The sequence below is a fragment of the Ambystoma mexicanum genome, chromosome 13 (assembly GCF_040938575.1).
Source record: "Ambystoma mexicanum isolate Mex_15411 chromosome 13, UKY_AmexF1_1, whole genome shotgun sequence".
Taxonomy (NCBI): Eukaryota; Metazoa; Chordata; class Amphibia; order Caudata; family Ambystomatidae; genus Ambystoma; species Ambystoma mexicanum.
In genome coordinates this window covers 757937836-757952657 of record NC_090938.1, presented here as the reverse complement: position 1 = coordinate 757952657, position 14822 = coordinate 757937836, and the positions used below count along the sequence as shown (strand labels likewise).

General features: G+C 48.8%; 1 protein-coding gene across 8 annotated transcripts in view; it reads right to left on the bottom strand.

Annotated features, from left to right (window-relative positions):
* PRRC2A (proline rich coiled-coil 2A) overlaps positions 1-14822 on the bottom strand; it is a 2343739-nt gene that overhangs the window by 330063 nt on the left and 1998854 nt on the right. For all 8 annotated transcript variants that reach the window (XM_069635075.1, XM_069635076.1, XM_069635077.1 and 5 more), the window contains one exon: positions 8151-8300. In XM_069635075.1, the coding sequence (XP_069491176.1) occupies positions 8151-8300 (150 nt within the window). The remainder of the gene's footprint in view (positions 1-8150; positions 8301-14822) is intronic.

Here is a 14822-nt window from a genome sequence, read left to right as displayed (position 1 = left end):
CCTTCGGGTCTTTCGACCAGAGCATCGCTCTCGGCAGTCTTCGAGGGGGTCGAGGCCGCTTTCTCGAAGACGCTCATCATATTCTTTCGGAATTCCTCCCATTCAGCCCGGGAACTATGTTTCGTGGGGCAAGGGATTCTTTTTGGCGAAACAGAGGAAGAGGAAGACGGAGAAGGGGATCTTCGACGTCTCCTCTTCGAGTGCTTCGATCTCGAGGAGTGATGAGACCCACTCCGAGACCTGGAGCGCGAATGGTGACGAGGAGACGAATGTCTCGACTTCGTCGACGAAGAAGAAGCTTTAAAAGTCTTACCTTTCTCCAGCTTCCCCCTACGCTCCTTCAGGGTTTTAGCTGTCATGGACATACAGTCCTCGCATTCCGAACAATGGTGTTCAGCTCCCAAGCACCACAGACAAATTCTGTGAGGATCGGTCAACGACATCTTTTTCCCACAATCTCGGCATTTTTTGAAGCCGGATCGAGGAGTTGTCGGTTCCGATGAGGAAGCCATCGAGTACGGATCGAATAACTCGAGGTAAATAGGATTAATCTGACTAGGAACTGAGCAACGGTATTCCGAGGCACCGAGTAAGCGCGGAAAAACGGAACTGAGCAACGGACGCTGCGCGCGGCCTTTATAGGCAGGATGACGAACGTCGATACGGCGGCTGTCGAAGGACGTCGACGCGCAGCGCCCTCTAGAGAAAAATTTTTCCGAGGCCAGCAGAGCTGGAAGGAGATATCTAAGATGAGGAATACGTCGGAGGACACAATACCTTCGAAATACAGTTACAGGTAAGTAACTAAGACTTACATCTTGCTGTAGAGTTGCTTGCATCTTCTACTACTCACAAGTCTAATCAGCTTGTGGACCTACATGTGATTCTTCTTTTCTTCAAAGACTTCTAAAAAATTGTGCAAATACTTTTCCATGAACCTACCAAAAGTGCTTCATCCTATAGAAGACTTTCTGCCCATTGACTTTGGCCTAGCCTGTCGTACTGAATGACTCTTCTTTGGGGAGGAGGATCCAAAAGTATTTGCCTGCTTAAGAATATTTGTGGTCTATTGTTTGTTCTAAATAATCTTTTCCTTTGACTTCTTACTATATGATCCTAAATGCAACAGTGATATATTAATGTCCCCAGCACCCTAGCAATTGAAGTCACCTGAGGGTGTAGGTAATGTCTGTGGGCCACCCCAAAAGGGTATCTACTGATTTAGATATATTAAGTGCATTTCATGAAGTGTATTTGAGTGTTACTATTATATTGCTCCCTTCTGAAGAAGGCTTATTCGAACCGATTGATAAATTAATAATTGTTTTTTTCAAGAAACCTTGAGTGTTGAGTTATTTTAATAGTTGTAACTGTAAATCTCTGTGTAACTCCACTACAGCTCACATGGACTCCTCTTGAGATGAGCCTGGCTGCTCAACACGCTACCAAAACACTGTGGTACAAGCTTATACCACAGTTTGGGTTTCCTATACCTGTAGGCCTAGTTGTTTGTAGTGTTCCCAGAGGGTACTGCATACAAACTTTGCCAAACACTATGTTGTTGCAGTGTGCCCAGGGAACGGGCCGTCTCTGCGTTGGTCTTGATGGCCTGTAGAGGGTCATCGATTGCTTTGGCGAAAAGGTTGTCCCCATTGAAAGGCAGGTCCAGGACCCCTGTCTGGACCTCTTGTCTGAAGTTGGTGGCCTTCAGCCAGCCACGATGACTGAGGCAGACTCCGTTTCCCATCTGGCGGAACCCTGTGTCTGTAATGTCCAGGGCCAGGGTGATGGCGTGGTCCGACACCACCTCGCCTTCCTGAAGGATCTCCATTGCCTCTACCCGCTGGTCCTCGGGAAGGAAATCCAGGATCGGAGCAATCTTGTACCATAGCGCCCGGTCGTACCTGGCCAAGATCGCTAAGGTGTTGGCCGCCTTGACCGGTGTCGCAGCAGAATAAATGACCTTCCGTCCCACAGCATCCAACTTCTTTCCCTTGCCGTCCGGGGGGGACAGAGGCGGACAACGGGTTGGACTACTACTTACTAGTCGCAGCCGAGACCGGCGATGGTTGTGACTGCAGACATTTGGGTGCAGATTCCAGCACCCAGTATTTCTTTTCCAGCCGGTCCCTCTTCGCCAGGAAGGGGTTCTTCAGAAGTGCCAGCCCCACATCCCAGACTTCATCCAGGAGTGGTACCAACAGAATGGTCTTCCTTACCGCCTCCCGGCGTTTGTACAGGAAGCCTTCCTTTTTCTTCTCTTCCGGGGTGAGCTGAAAAAGTTTTAAGGCACAGGAGATCATGGAGTGGAAGGATCCCACTGCGTCCGGCGGATAAGCTCTTGGTGGTGGAGATAGTCCACCATCGTCATCGGTGTCATTGTGTCCCAGGAGGAGGGGCGAGGGCAGTGACGGTTGTAGTGTGTTGCCTCCTTTTCTTTGGCGCTGGTGGCCCTAGTGTCAACGGGGTCGTCGCTGGGTGCTATCTGCAACCTCTTCTGAATCTTTGACACCAGCGTGTGGAGGGTCGAGAGAATATCCTGCGACAGATCTCTGGGTGGTGCCTGGGGGACAGGGTCGCTGGGCCCAGCGCCTGTGTCGCCCCCCCACCTAGTCATTGCCTCCGGCGGGTGACTCATCGACGTTCTAATAGTCACCCATCTCCTCCGGGATGGTGTGGACGGAAACAATGTCTTCCTCATCGGATAAAGAAATATCTGTGCCCTGTAGCTCTTCCACACCTCCCTCCCCCTTTTTTTTGTGTCCTGAGGGGTCGGCTTCGGGCTGAGGTCCGGCATCCCCTTCTCCGGAGTCTTCTCCACTGGTGTGTGGCCGAAGCCTCCCGCCCGGGAGGGAGCACCACCCTGGCTGCCACTGGGGCACCCTGGACCAGGACAGCCCCTTTCACCTTCCAGAGGGCGGCAGCAACCATCTCAATAGAAGAGGACGTCGTCTTCTGGATCACCTGGGCCTTAGTTGGCAGGACAGACCCGTTTCTTGTCCTGCTTGGTCTTCCCCGGTTTCTTTTACAGCTTCCCCGGGGTAGCTGAATTCCTCTTGGATGAGGGGCTGGAGCGATGGCTGGAGATCAAGGATTATGGAGACCATGAACGCACCCTGACCGTTGCGGTACCCCGGCGGAAGCAGACTCACTGTGCTTGTCCTCGTCTTGGGCCCCCACGGATGGAGCACCCTCAAGGGACTTAGAAGCCAGCTCTGGCTGGATCCAGAGGAGGCATGCCCTTGTGGACCGCACAGGGAAGACACCTTGGCCTTGAGCCACGTCGCCAGTCGAACGTGCCGGTCTTTCATCGTGCGCTTGGAGAAGCCACAGCAGATTTCACAATCTCCTTCCTTGTGCGTCGGGTGTAGACAATACATACACTGGGAATGCTCGTCATTCGCGAAAACATTCCGCAAGCCACAGCTGGTGCAGAGCTTGAAGAGGGGCGCTCCGTCCTTCTCTTCTGACATGATCCGGCGCGGTGTAGGCCCGATGGACTTCTGGGAACGTCCAAGAAGAAAAACACTCCATGATTTCTGCCCTTGAGGGGCAATGAAAGATGCCAAAAAACGGATCCCTGTTAATTGGATGGAGCACACAGGCTCGATTGATCAAAAAACGTTTTCCTAGCAAAAAAGCATGAAAACAAAGCTCGTAGAGCGAAACACGAGAGCTCCCAACACTTGAACATGCAGTAAAAATCTAGAGATGGCTGCCAGAGGAGGGGCTTACAGCGAGGGCAGTCATTGGCTCAGGGCAGTATGACCAGAGCCCAGTGATTGGTTTAGAGGAGAAATACTGTTTATGAATGAAAGTGAAAGTTTTTTTTCCTTTTACCGAGGATTCCTAGCCTGACGGGGAATATTCATGAGCATGTGAATACATGCCAGACCCCCATGCTGGAGAAAATACTTTGCGTTTACTAACACAAACTCCCACCCGAGCACATGCTGCAATGTGACCATCCTGAACTTCTGGGACTTGAGGTATTTGTTGAGATGCCGCTGGTCTAGGATGGGCTTCCAGCCCCCCAGGCTTTTTTCAGAGTATAGTTGGAGTAGACTCAGGAGCCCCAGAGTCGTCTTAACTGGCTCCACTGCCCCCTTTCGTAGCATGACAGGAGCTGAGGGATGTGCTGTTCCTGCTGGGCCACCAGAGGGCTCAGCTAACATTTTTGTTGAATCTCCAGGGTATGTCCGTGGGCGAGAGCATCCAGCACCTATCTGTCGGTGGAGATCTTCCACTTGCCGACAAAACTTGCCAGCCGCCTGCCCACCAAGGTACATGCTTCGGCACCTGCGTCCCCGCCTTGGAGGGAAACTGCACTGGCCACCGCCACCGAAAGCCTTGGAACAGCCTCTGTAGGCTTCCTGGGTCGTTGACCAGGATGCTTGAAGGCACGATGAGGAACCACCACCGAAGCACTTCGTCGATCTGTTGAACATTCTGCCGGAGGCACAAAAGGATAGGCGGTGTGCTGAAGAGTGCCCAGTGCACAAGCCCTCCCAGTGTCATCCCAAAGAGGTTGTCCCCACTCATGGCGGAAGTTGGTGGCCTTCAGCCAGCCTCAGCGCTGAAGACAGACATCGTTCCCCCCCCCCATCTGTCGGAAACCTTTGTCGGCGATGTCCAGGGCCACCGCAATGGCATGGTCCGACACACCTCCCCTTCCTGGAGGAGGGAGATCGCCTCTACCAGTTTGTCGTTGGGCAGGAAGTCCAGAATCGGGGCCAGTTTGTGCCAGAGTTCTCTGTCGTACCTGACCACATTCGCCAGCACGTTGGCCGCTTTGACTGTGGACGCCGGACTAGATGATCCTTCTCCCCATGGCATTCAACTTCTATCCCTCGCTGTCTGGAGGGACAGAGGACGGGTTAGATGATCTGTTCCTAGCAGCCGCCGATACCACGGTTGTAACCGTAGGCACTTGGGTGCTGACTTCGGCAGCTGGTATCTTTTTCTTATAGCCTATTCCGCTTGGCTGGGGCTGTGGCCGGGCTGTTCATCAGGGCCAGGCCTTCCTCCCAAATGTCTTCCAGGAGGGCAAACCGCCATGATGGTCTTCCTCTATGCCTTGCACCTCTGGTAGAGGAAACCTTCCGTTTTTGTCTCTTCGGGCGTCAGCTGGAAGAGCTTGGACACCATGGCGACCATGGAATGAAACAACCCCACCTCGTCCGTCGTGTCTGTTCCCCTGTCCTGGTCCCTTGGGGGGGTGGAGGGGAAAAGAGTAGCAGGATGCAGGGGTTGATGAGGCAGTGCTGGGTGGCTCTTCCTCTTCTGAGATTGGTCTGGGGCCACCCTCTTCGGAATATCAGACACCAATGTGTGCAGGGTGGAGAGTATGTCCAGCAATACATCTATTGGAGCCTGTTCGGCAGGCTTACTAGGCCTGCGCCGTCAGCATTTTCCCCCACGCCCTCATAGATCCTGTATATGGACTCCTGGTCCTCCTCGTCCAAAGACGAAACATCAGTTCCTTGGAGTGCAACTGGAACGGAGGACTCCTCGCTCGCCTGCCCCCTTTTGCATCCTGAGGGGTCGGATTTGGGCTTAGTTCTGGCATGAAACGGATTTGGGCTTAGTTCCGGCATGAAACTAATGTGTATAGGCCCGTTATAAATGCCATATCATTTCATCCTCTTCTCCAGTGTCCTCTCCACGGTCCCAGTGAAGGCTTCCCGCCTCAGGGGCAGGGACACCCTGGGCGCAGCCAGGGCTACCTTGACTGGGACAGCCTCTTTGGCCTTCGAGAGCGCGGTTGCTACCATCTCGATCGTTGACAACAAATTTTCCTGCGCCGCCTGGGCCTTTTCCTGCACCTCAGGCTTCTCCGGCAGCTTACCCGGGATGGCCGATTTCCTCTTTGAGGAGTAGCTGGATCAATGGCTGGAGATTGAGGCAGATGGTGAGGTTGAACGTGCCCCGCCCATTGCGCAGCGTACCCAACGGAGAGACTCGCAGTGCTTGGCCTGGTCTTGGGCCCCCACGGATGGGGCGCCCTGAAAGGACTAAGAAGCCTGCTTCTCCGACTGGCCGGTCCAGGGTGAGGCATGCCCCTGCTTGGGGCACGGGGTAGAGTTCTATGCGCTGAGCAACGCCACCAGCCTACTGTGACGATATTTCATGGTTCTCTTGCTGAAACCGAGGCAGATCTCGCAATCTCCTTCTTGGTGGTCCGGATGGGGACAGTAGAGAATGTCTGGTCCCTGGGTTATAGAAGACATTAGGTTAGGTATTAGTGTCTTTAGTGGTGGCTAGGTAAGGTCAATTGCATTGAAAAAAGCATTCCTTAACTTAACTATAGTATCAGCCAGCCACTATTGTCCCAGTTCAAGATGGCGGAGTAGTTCCTGTCCAGCAGTGATTGGTCACTGGCTACTGTGATGCAGTTTGGAATCTAAGGAAGGGTTCTAAACTGCCTTTCATTCATGAACAGTTCATGGATGGTCACAGCGCAACAGAGCTCCAGAGAAGTCAAAGACAGAAACTAAAGAAACCTCAGAATATCTGTATTCAATTCAGCAGGAGAAACCAGAGAAATCAGAGAAGTGAAAAATACAGATAAGTGACTTAAGCCAAGCTGTGAGAAACTGTTTTCATTTTTAGTTTATGTTAACTCAAGTTCAGTATTTTGGAAAGTCATTTACTTTAAAATTTGAAGAGTCAAAAACTGTATGTTCAACTAATGTAAATACTTTTTTGTGAAAAGGAAAAGTAATTCCAACGCTCTTGTGAACGTTCGTTTTCTTATGTGTTCTCAGTTTTGAAATATTGAATGTTTATTGCGTGCGACTTGAGAAGGCTTGCAGCGTTGGCAGAGGCGTTCGTAGTGCATCACGTTTCGGCTGAGTTCAAGGAAGGGACCTGGTGACGTGAGGCGGCGTGTCCAGGAAGTCCTTGTATACGTGTAATACGTTTATCCGCATCGCGTCTGAGGAGATTAGAGCAGTGCTGCGGCTCGCGGTCATCTGAGAGCGCGATTCCAAGCTGTCGGAGCGTGCGTTCAGTTACAAGTAAATATTGTGAGCTTCCCCCTTTCTTCTCTTCCGACATGGTCCGGAGTGCAGATTAGGCCCGATGGCCTCTGCGAATACTGGAGGGGCATGAAATTCACTGACACACGGACCCCCGCTTGTCGGCAGATGCAGAGAAAGAGCACATAGGCTCAGTTTGACAAAAGCAGGACTTTTTCCTCGTAAATGCGGGCAAAACGTAGAATAGCTCATGGAGCAAACCTCAAGGACTCCCAACACTTGAATGTGAAGTAAAAATCGGAATATGGCTGCCAGTGGAGGGGCTTAGGGAGAGGGCAGTCATTGGCTGGGGCAGTAGGACCCAAAGGTCAGTGATTCGTTTAATTGGAGAAATACAGTTTGTAAGTTAAAGTGAAACTTTATTTTACAGAGGATTTCTGGCCTGACGGGGAATATTTATGAGCATGTGAATCCATGCAGGACCCCATGCTGGAGAATGCTGCATCTACAGAACCAGAGAATATGATTAAACAAAGCACCAAAGATCGAATATAACAGATGCCACAAAGAGCCATTTGTAATTAATTGGTGGCAATGTGGTCTATGAAAGGAGCTGTGTGAAAATGGGTTTCCATTGTTTAGTAGGGGACGAGTAAGCAGTACAATATGCTTTGCTGTTGCATTGATGGGTGCAAATCAGAAGGTACCAGACTTTCTGTGCGGATGAGATTCTAAGGGTCTTTGCCAGAGTCTGTTGGGACATGGTGTAGGTATGCCAGTAGGTGGATACAAATATTGTGTAACTAGCTGATCTCTCATGGCACGTTTGATTGTTAGGATCTGATGGGGTAGATTGTGTACTTCTCTGTATTAGTACATACATGTTTGTGCTTAGTGGTGATCTTAGTTGTTGCGTTAGAGGTCTGAAGTATTGTTGTGGGATGTAGTGTCCATTTGGTAGGGGATGGCAAAGGTTAGCAGGGTACAGTGGGGATGACAGGAAGAGAACATGTTGCTCTTTACAGGAACAAATATCACATTGGTTGTGAGTGGGAGCAATGGAACTTTACTTTAGGCCCCTTTGAGGTACAACCCAATTGTATTCACACTACAATGGTATGCTCTGGTTGAGAACTGGTGGACATGGGAAGGAGGGATGTGCACAGTCACCTGAGTGTGAACCTGGTTGGTGGGACGCATAGACATGTTCTGTGTCTGCATCTGCTGCATGGCATGCCCAATAGGCATTAAGGATGGCGGCTGTTGAATGGAGCTGAAATTCATCATAGGAAGCTGGGAGTCCACCATGGAAAGCACCATCTGCAGGAGAGGAGACCATGACAAGTTAATCATCAGAAATCACTTAAGAAAAGACAGACAACTTAAAAAAATGCATCCAACCCCAGATAAACCATTACAAACCTGATAATTAAGAAGGCTAGACTTTAAAAACCAAGAAAATGCATATGGGCTCACATTCAGAACCCAGGCCCAAACACTCGCACAGCTCTAGGTTTTGAAGTAAGGGTTAAGAAACATACCCTAAGTGGGTGATTCAAGCCAGTTGTAATTGTTCTTGATTGAAATCAGATATTTTCATGTAGGAGATAACCAAATGAAGCACTACAAAAAGCCAGTGCGTTACTCTTATTACGACAGGGTGGGAGGGGTGTGCACGCAGGGACGGGTACATCCAACAAGGTGCGAGTAGACCAAAGATCTACTCCAAAGTGCAGTGGGAATAGTACATTTACAGACAATCCATGTTAGGAGAGATTTCCGGCCACAGGCATCTAATTGGACATCCTTTTTTTTTGTTGGTTTGGACTGCTGATTTGACTTTTTTGGAGGGAAACCTTTTGAGTTACTTCCCTTGCTCTTTTGGCGGATTCTTATTGGTAAACTGAGAACATAAGATTATCAGTATTGACTAGGTCTTGCCTTTGGGAATTGTTAAAGCTCCACACCTCACCCAAAAGTGTAGTGTGGCTAAGGTACTTAGAACTTTTTGTGGAGTTTTGGTCACAATTACAGTGTGTCTCAGGATGGGCTGGATTGAGTGGATATTTTTTCTACCATGTTTTGAACTTTTTACTGGTGCACTTTTGCAATTAATGCAAATGGCTACTAGGAGTGGGCAGCACTGTAAGATGTCTTTCCCAAGAGAATTTCACTTCTCCTTTGGCCATATTGGTCTTTTGCCTTTTTCCTGCTGTCTGGGGTATGAATGGTCATATATGGTGTGGTGACGAGGAATGAAGAGACTAACCAAGTGGTGCCTTAGTGGTTGCAATAGACTTTTCTTACATAATAAACCGAACCGATCTATCCCCAACTCCAAGAGGAATTCCCCATCTACACTAAAGAAACTCAGGTGCTCGTCAGGAAGTCCGTGTGTGTCAAAACAAAAAGGCACCATCCTTGTCTCAAAGGCTCCTACTCTATCCCTGTCACTACAACGAAGCACCATAAAGTCTTGTACTTTTTGTAATCCAGGAGAATTACTCCCTTCTGAATGTAAAGCCTCAAAAACGCCCATCAGGTCGTTCAAAGCAAATGTTCCACAAAACCTCTGGGTTTTTCCGTAACCCAACAGAAAACAGACACGTAATGTTCTCGTGTGGCTATGAGTAGGATTCCCTTCTACTAGCTGGCTCCCCAATGTCTTTCACAGTTCTTAATAAGTGTCGTAGCTCCCTTCGGGAGGTTTCCACATTTCTTTAGCTTTTGTATAATTCTTGATCTGTTCCCACTGGGATGATTAAGCCATTCCTGGAGTCGCTCTAGACTCTCCAGTACCACACCTTTGTGGATCTGACCGGTGAACTGTATCACAAAATGATTTACGCTATCACATCTTCCTTTGTGATTTACAGTCTCGTAACTTCCTGGCCCCACCCGGACTTGTGCGTGTTCGCTTTAACTTCTCCTGGAGAACTCCTCACCGGTGTCGCATGTTCCTTTTCCTTTTCTAGACCTCCCCGTCTCACCTCCCTCCACTGCGAGTTAGTGTAGACCACACCGGTGTAGCCGCCGGACCCCTTGGTCTCGCGCTGTGACCGGTTATGCCTCCACCACAGTCTCTCGCTCCCTCCTGATAATCAGCTATACAGTTTTGCTGTAGGCTGTCTCGGCACTGTTGTCGGACCGAACAGTCCACCCACTACAGGTCGTGCTAGCACCTCTTAGTCTCTGCAAGTCTATCAAGCAGTTTACCAACCGACTCGCAAGACACTTCTTGGGCGTCCCGCTATTTCTCTTCTCAGCCTTGGAGACAAGCCACTCCTCCATCTCCCGAAGGCCTGCATCAGCTCTACAGGCTTCAATGCGGCCTCCTCATTCTCCCTCTGGTAATGTAAAAGCTTCCAGCTTGCCAGAAATGCACAGGCCATTGCAGGACGGGTCAGAGGATGACAGAAAACTCATTCTCTGCTGTTCAGTTTAAATAGCAGAGACAGCCCCAGCATAATGTTCTTCCAATTGACAGTAGCAGCTGTAGCTTTCGTCCCTCTCAAACATGAGCGCTTCTCAGTCCTTTTGTCATCAAATGGGTTCGATATTTCACAATAACACAGTTTCGGAGATGATCTTATGCGGATAAGGCTTGGGCATTATAGTCACCCTACATGGTGGGATTTGCGTACTTATTCACAGGAAAGGATTCCATCCCCATGAGATCCTACCGCATGTTACCACCCTTAGGGGGACTATTGGTTAACGGCCTCACCTCCCTAGCCTTATGGGAAGCGATTCTCTGCTTGGAAGAAGGGACGCCATCTGAAGGATCGTCACATAACCTTCACCTTAGCGTTTCAGCTTCCCCATCTGTCTATTGGAAATCACGACAAGAAATCCACATTGCCCTGTTCCATTCCTTTCTTGTGTCCAACATGGAAGCAGAATGGTTGTAGACCTAGAAACCAGCACATAATGCATGGGTCTGTGTCTTTGCGCAGGCTAAAACAGGTTGGTGATGGAGAGGGGGGTTGAGTGGTCTGTCCCCAACGTAAATTTGCGACCAGTAAGATAATATCACAGGTAATCCCAACACCCATTTAATAGATTGGGCCTCCAACTCTATGGTAGCATAATTTTCACAATTAAACAACTTCCTGACTTGTGTAGAGAACTGGATGGTCCAACTGATCACAGATTTGTGATCAAATCGCCCCAAGGCAGACCTTTGAAGCATGTGTCTGCAGGATAAATTCTTTATTGAAATTTGGTACTTTAAGTACTGGCTCACTGCACACAATGTTTAAGGGTATTGAAAGTGGCCTGATATTGTTTGACCCATGGAATTTTCTGCGGCTAAGCGCTTTTCAGTTTGTCCATAAAGTAGGATGTAATGCAAGAGTAATTCGGAATGAACTGCTGATACAGAGGTATCTTTTGGCCAACTGGGCCAAGTGGCATTTCTTTGGGTCCTCCCCCACCCCCAGGTTTGGCTATAGATTACTATGTCGTCAAGATATGCACTATTGCACTATTGTAACAGCCTCTTTCTAAATCTACCTGCCTCTACTCTCCACCCTCTGCAACTAATCCAGAACAGGACTGCGAGAATTGTCCTTGGCCTCAAGCCCTGGGATCGCATCTCTCCAGCTCTGAAATCTCTCCACTGGCTCCCAGTGGATGCAAGGATTAATTTCAAAACCCTCTGCATTGTCCACAAGGCCTTCTGGGGCCTGGGTCCAAAATACCTTCAGCTATCCCTCCGCAAATACCTCCCCTCTCGAGCTCTTCGCTCCTCTACCTCCAACTCCCTCAGGGTCAGTCGTTTTTCTAAGAAACGAGCTGGGGGTAGATCTGTCTTCGGCTGGGGCCTCCCTCTGGAACAGCCTCCCTGCCACTCTAAAACTTGAGGAGAACCATCTCCGGTTCCGGAAGCACCTCAAGACCTTCCTCTTTTCTTCTGCCTTCACTCCCCCTCTCCCCTGCTGATCTGTTCTCTCTTGGCACCGTGCACCTGGCCACCCTCTGTCCTTTGGGCCCAGGTACCTGCTCATCCTGCCACCCTCCCGCACTGCCTCCGGGCCACCCCTTCCACTGGGGTCTGTATCTGTACCCATAAAGCCCCCCCTTTTTCTTCCTGCACTTATCAGACCTATCCTGTCTGCTGCCTTAAACCTAGCACTTGCAGATTGCTGGCTGCATTACCACTGTTTGTTGCCTTTATTATTTATTTATTGTTATTTATCTGTTTCTCCTCTGCTTTGCACTTTCCACCTCTCCCCCCTTCCATGCACTTTCCACCTCTCCCCCCTTCCATGCACTTTTCCCTTCCCCCTCTCCCATGCACTTGCGTGTTCAATGTCACTGGGCCTAGTAAGCTCGCTGTTTTGTTCTCCCCTGTTCCCCTCCCTTGCCTTGTCGCGCTCTGAAACACTTGTGTACGACCGCGATAGAAATAAAATATCAATCAAAACTGTTAAGCTGGAATATCTTATTTCTTATTCATATGCCTTTGGAAAGTTGCTGGCATGTGGTGGAGTCCAAAAGGTAGGATGCTGAACTGAAATAATCCCCTAGGAGTAAAGAAGGCAGTTTTTTCTTTGTAGGAGGGGTTCAATGGCACCTGCCAACAATAACCCTTCGTCTGATCAATCATTGAGATGAAAACCACAGATCTCAGTCTGCCAATAAGATTGTCGATTCAAGGCATGGGATAACTGTCAAACAGGGTTATTGCGTTAAGCTTGTGGAAATCTATACAAAATCTCCACGACTGATCTGGTTTCGCGGCCAGGACTATTGGTAAGAATGATGGACTCTCAGAAGGTTCTATGACCTCTGCATCCTACATCTTCTCCACCTCCATGAGGAGTACTTCTTTCCTAGTTTCGGGAATCTTGTAAGAACAAAGGTTAACCACTTTCCCAGAGGGAGTTCTTATATAGTGTTGGAAATTCTTAATTCTAAAAAGAAGGGAATCTTTTATACACAGATAACTTCATAATACTCACCAATAATGCCATAAAACTAGAGGGGACGCGTTGAGGGTGTTCATGCTATGTGAGAATATCAAACTGTATGATAGACGGGTTGTTTAATCTTGTATTCAATATGACATGCAATTCAAGGATTTAGTGTTCAGCTCTCAAAAGAACGCATTATCTGACATGGGCTTCCCCGACCATTTATATATTGAGATGCAATTGAAGAGTTTTTTGCAATTCATCATTTTGTCAAAACTGTTGACGTTTTTCAACCACACATTCTCTTCTCTCTCTCCTTTGAGGTTTGTTCACAGGTGGAACACTAATCTTAAAAGAAATCTTTAAAATCAATTTGTAATCACTTAATTTATTGTAGAAAAGAAATTTGGTGTCTAGCCTAGAAAAAAAGTTTGTTGGCCAAACATATGCACATGCACCAATTGGTTGTCTATAACAAGTGAACACAATCATTTAGGCACTTATTCATTTCTGTCATAAACAATATGTTTATGGTAGCATTAAGCGGTCCTGTTTTAATGGTCGTAAGACTGAAGTGGGGGACTGTTTCTCTGTACTTTGGTAGTGTGGTTTGCCTGGATTTCGACTTAGTTTTTGCCCATTGGGTTGTTTATGGATGTTTGCTTAACTGCTTTGCTCTACTGATCTATTGGATTGTTTCCCTTGATTCCTGGATTTCGTGTCCGGGTCCTGCATTTTCTTGTGTGGACATTTTCATCCACTGCCATCTGGGTCGGGAGGGAACCTATGACCCATGGACTTACAACTCCTGGTAGGAATACAGATGGGAGCCATTTGTCCTCCGGAATCAGGCAGGAGAACTACAGGTGCAAGGTCTTGCTCACACTTGGGGTTCTTAACCGTGTTTGAACTGTGTTCCTCTGTCTTTTTCCTCCCCTGTAGCTCCGACTGGTTCCTACCTTTTCTCCTGAGCCTGTGGCCTTGCAATCAATCATCCTACCATTTGCAGGCTCCAGTCTCAGGAGGAAAATCTCCCCTGATTGGGGACCTCTGTCCTTTACTTATGTCAGCAAGGACAGGGGTGTATGTGGAGGGCCCTCGGATTGTGACAGCAAGACAGCCTCCTCACGTTCCTCCTAAGTTTCTTTAAGCAGATCCACAAAAGTCACCATCTCCAGGTCACCAAGACCGAGGAACAGGAGACTGGGTCAGTCGCCCAGCACTGCAACTGTCCCACAGCAACTGCTTCCGGCAAGGTACTGTTCACCCAACGGTATACCCAACCAGAGGTCTTCCTGTGTAATCATGCAACTCTGGGGACTGCAGATAGCTTGTAGCCAGATTCCAGCCAGTACCCTTTCGGTTTGTCCCACTTACCTCCCTGCTTACCCCTCCCACTGACTCCTATACTAGACTGAGCCTTCCACAGGTTGACTATTATGCACTGTACCTGCATTTAAAATATTTTTGTTGTGCTGTGTGAACTAGCCTTTTTCTCCCCCCTTCAGGATTCTCAAATTTAGGTGGTCTCTCCACAGGTTGACTAATACGCACTGTACCTGTATTTAAAATATTTGTGTTGCCCTGTGTGAACTAGGCCTGAGCGAGTCTGTCCCACCGAGCAACTTTTGCCGTTCACTCTCTTGTCTACTGCGCTCGCCTGAGTCTTCACCTCTCTCCTGCCACCCCCTTCTCTCCCACCTACCCTATGGTGCTCTCCATCTCTCCTATCTTCTCTAACTGCTTCTCTATTGACTATCATGCTCTCCTCATTAAATCTGGTAGGAAAAAGTTTAAAAAGGACATCTTGGTCTCCAAACCAGGCCTCCCTATCACCGATACCTACACCAGTGCTTCTGCCGCGGAAGCTCTCACCGACATCTTCTTTGTCGTGCCTTCTCCTTACTTATGGACCCTTCATATG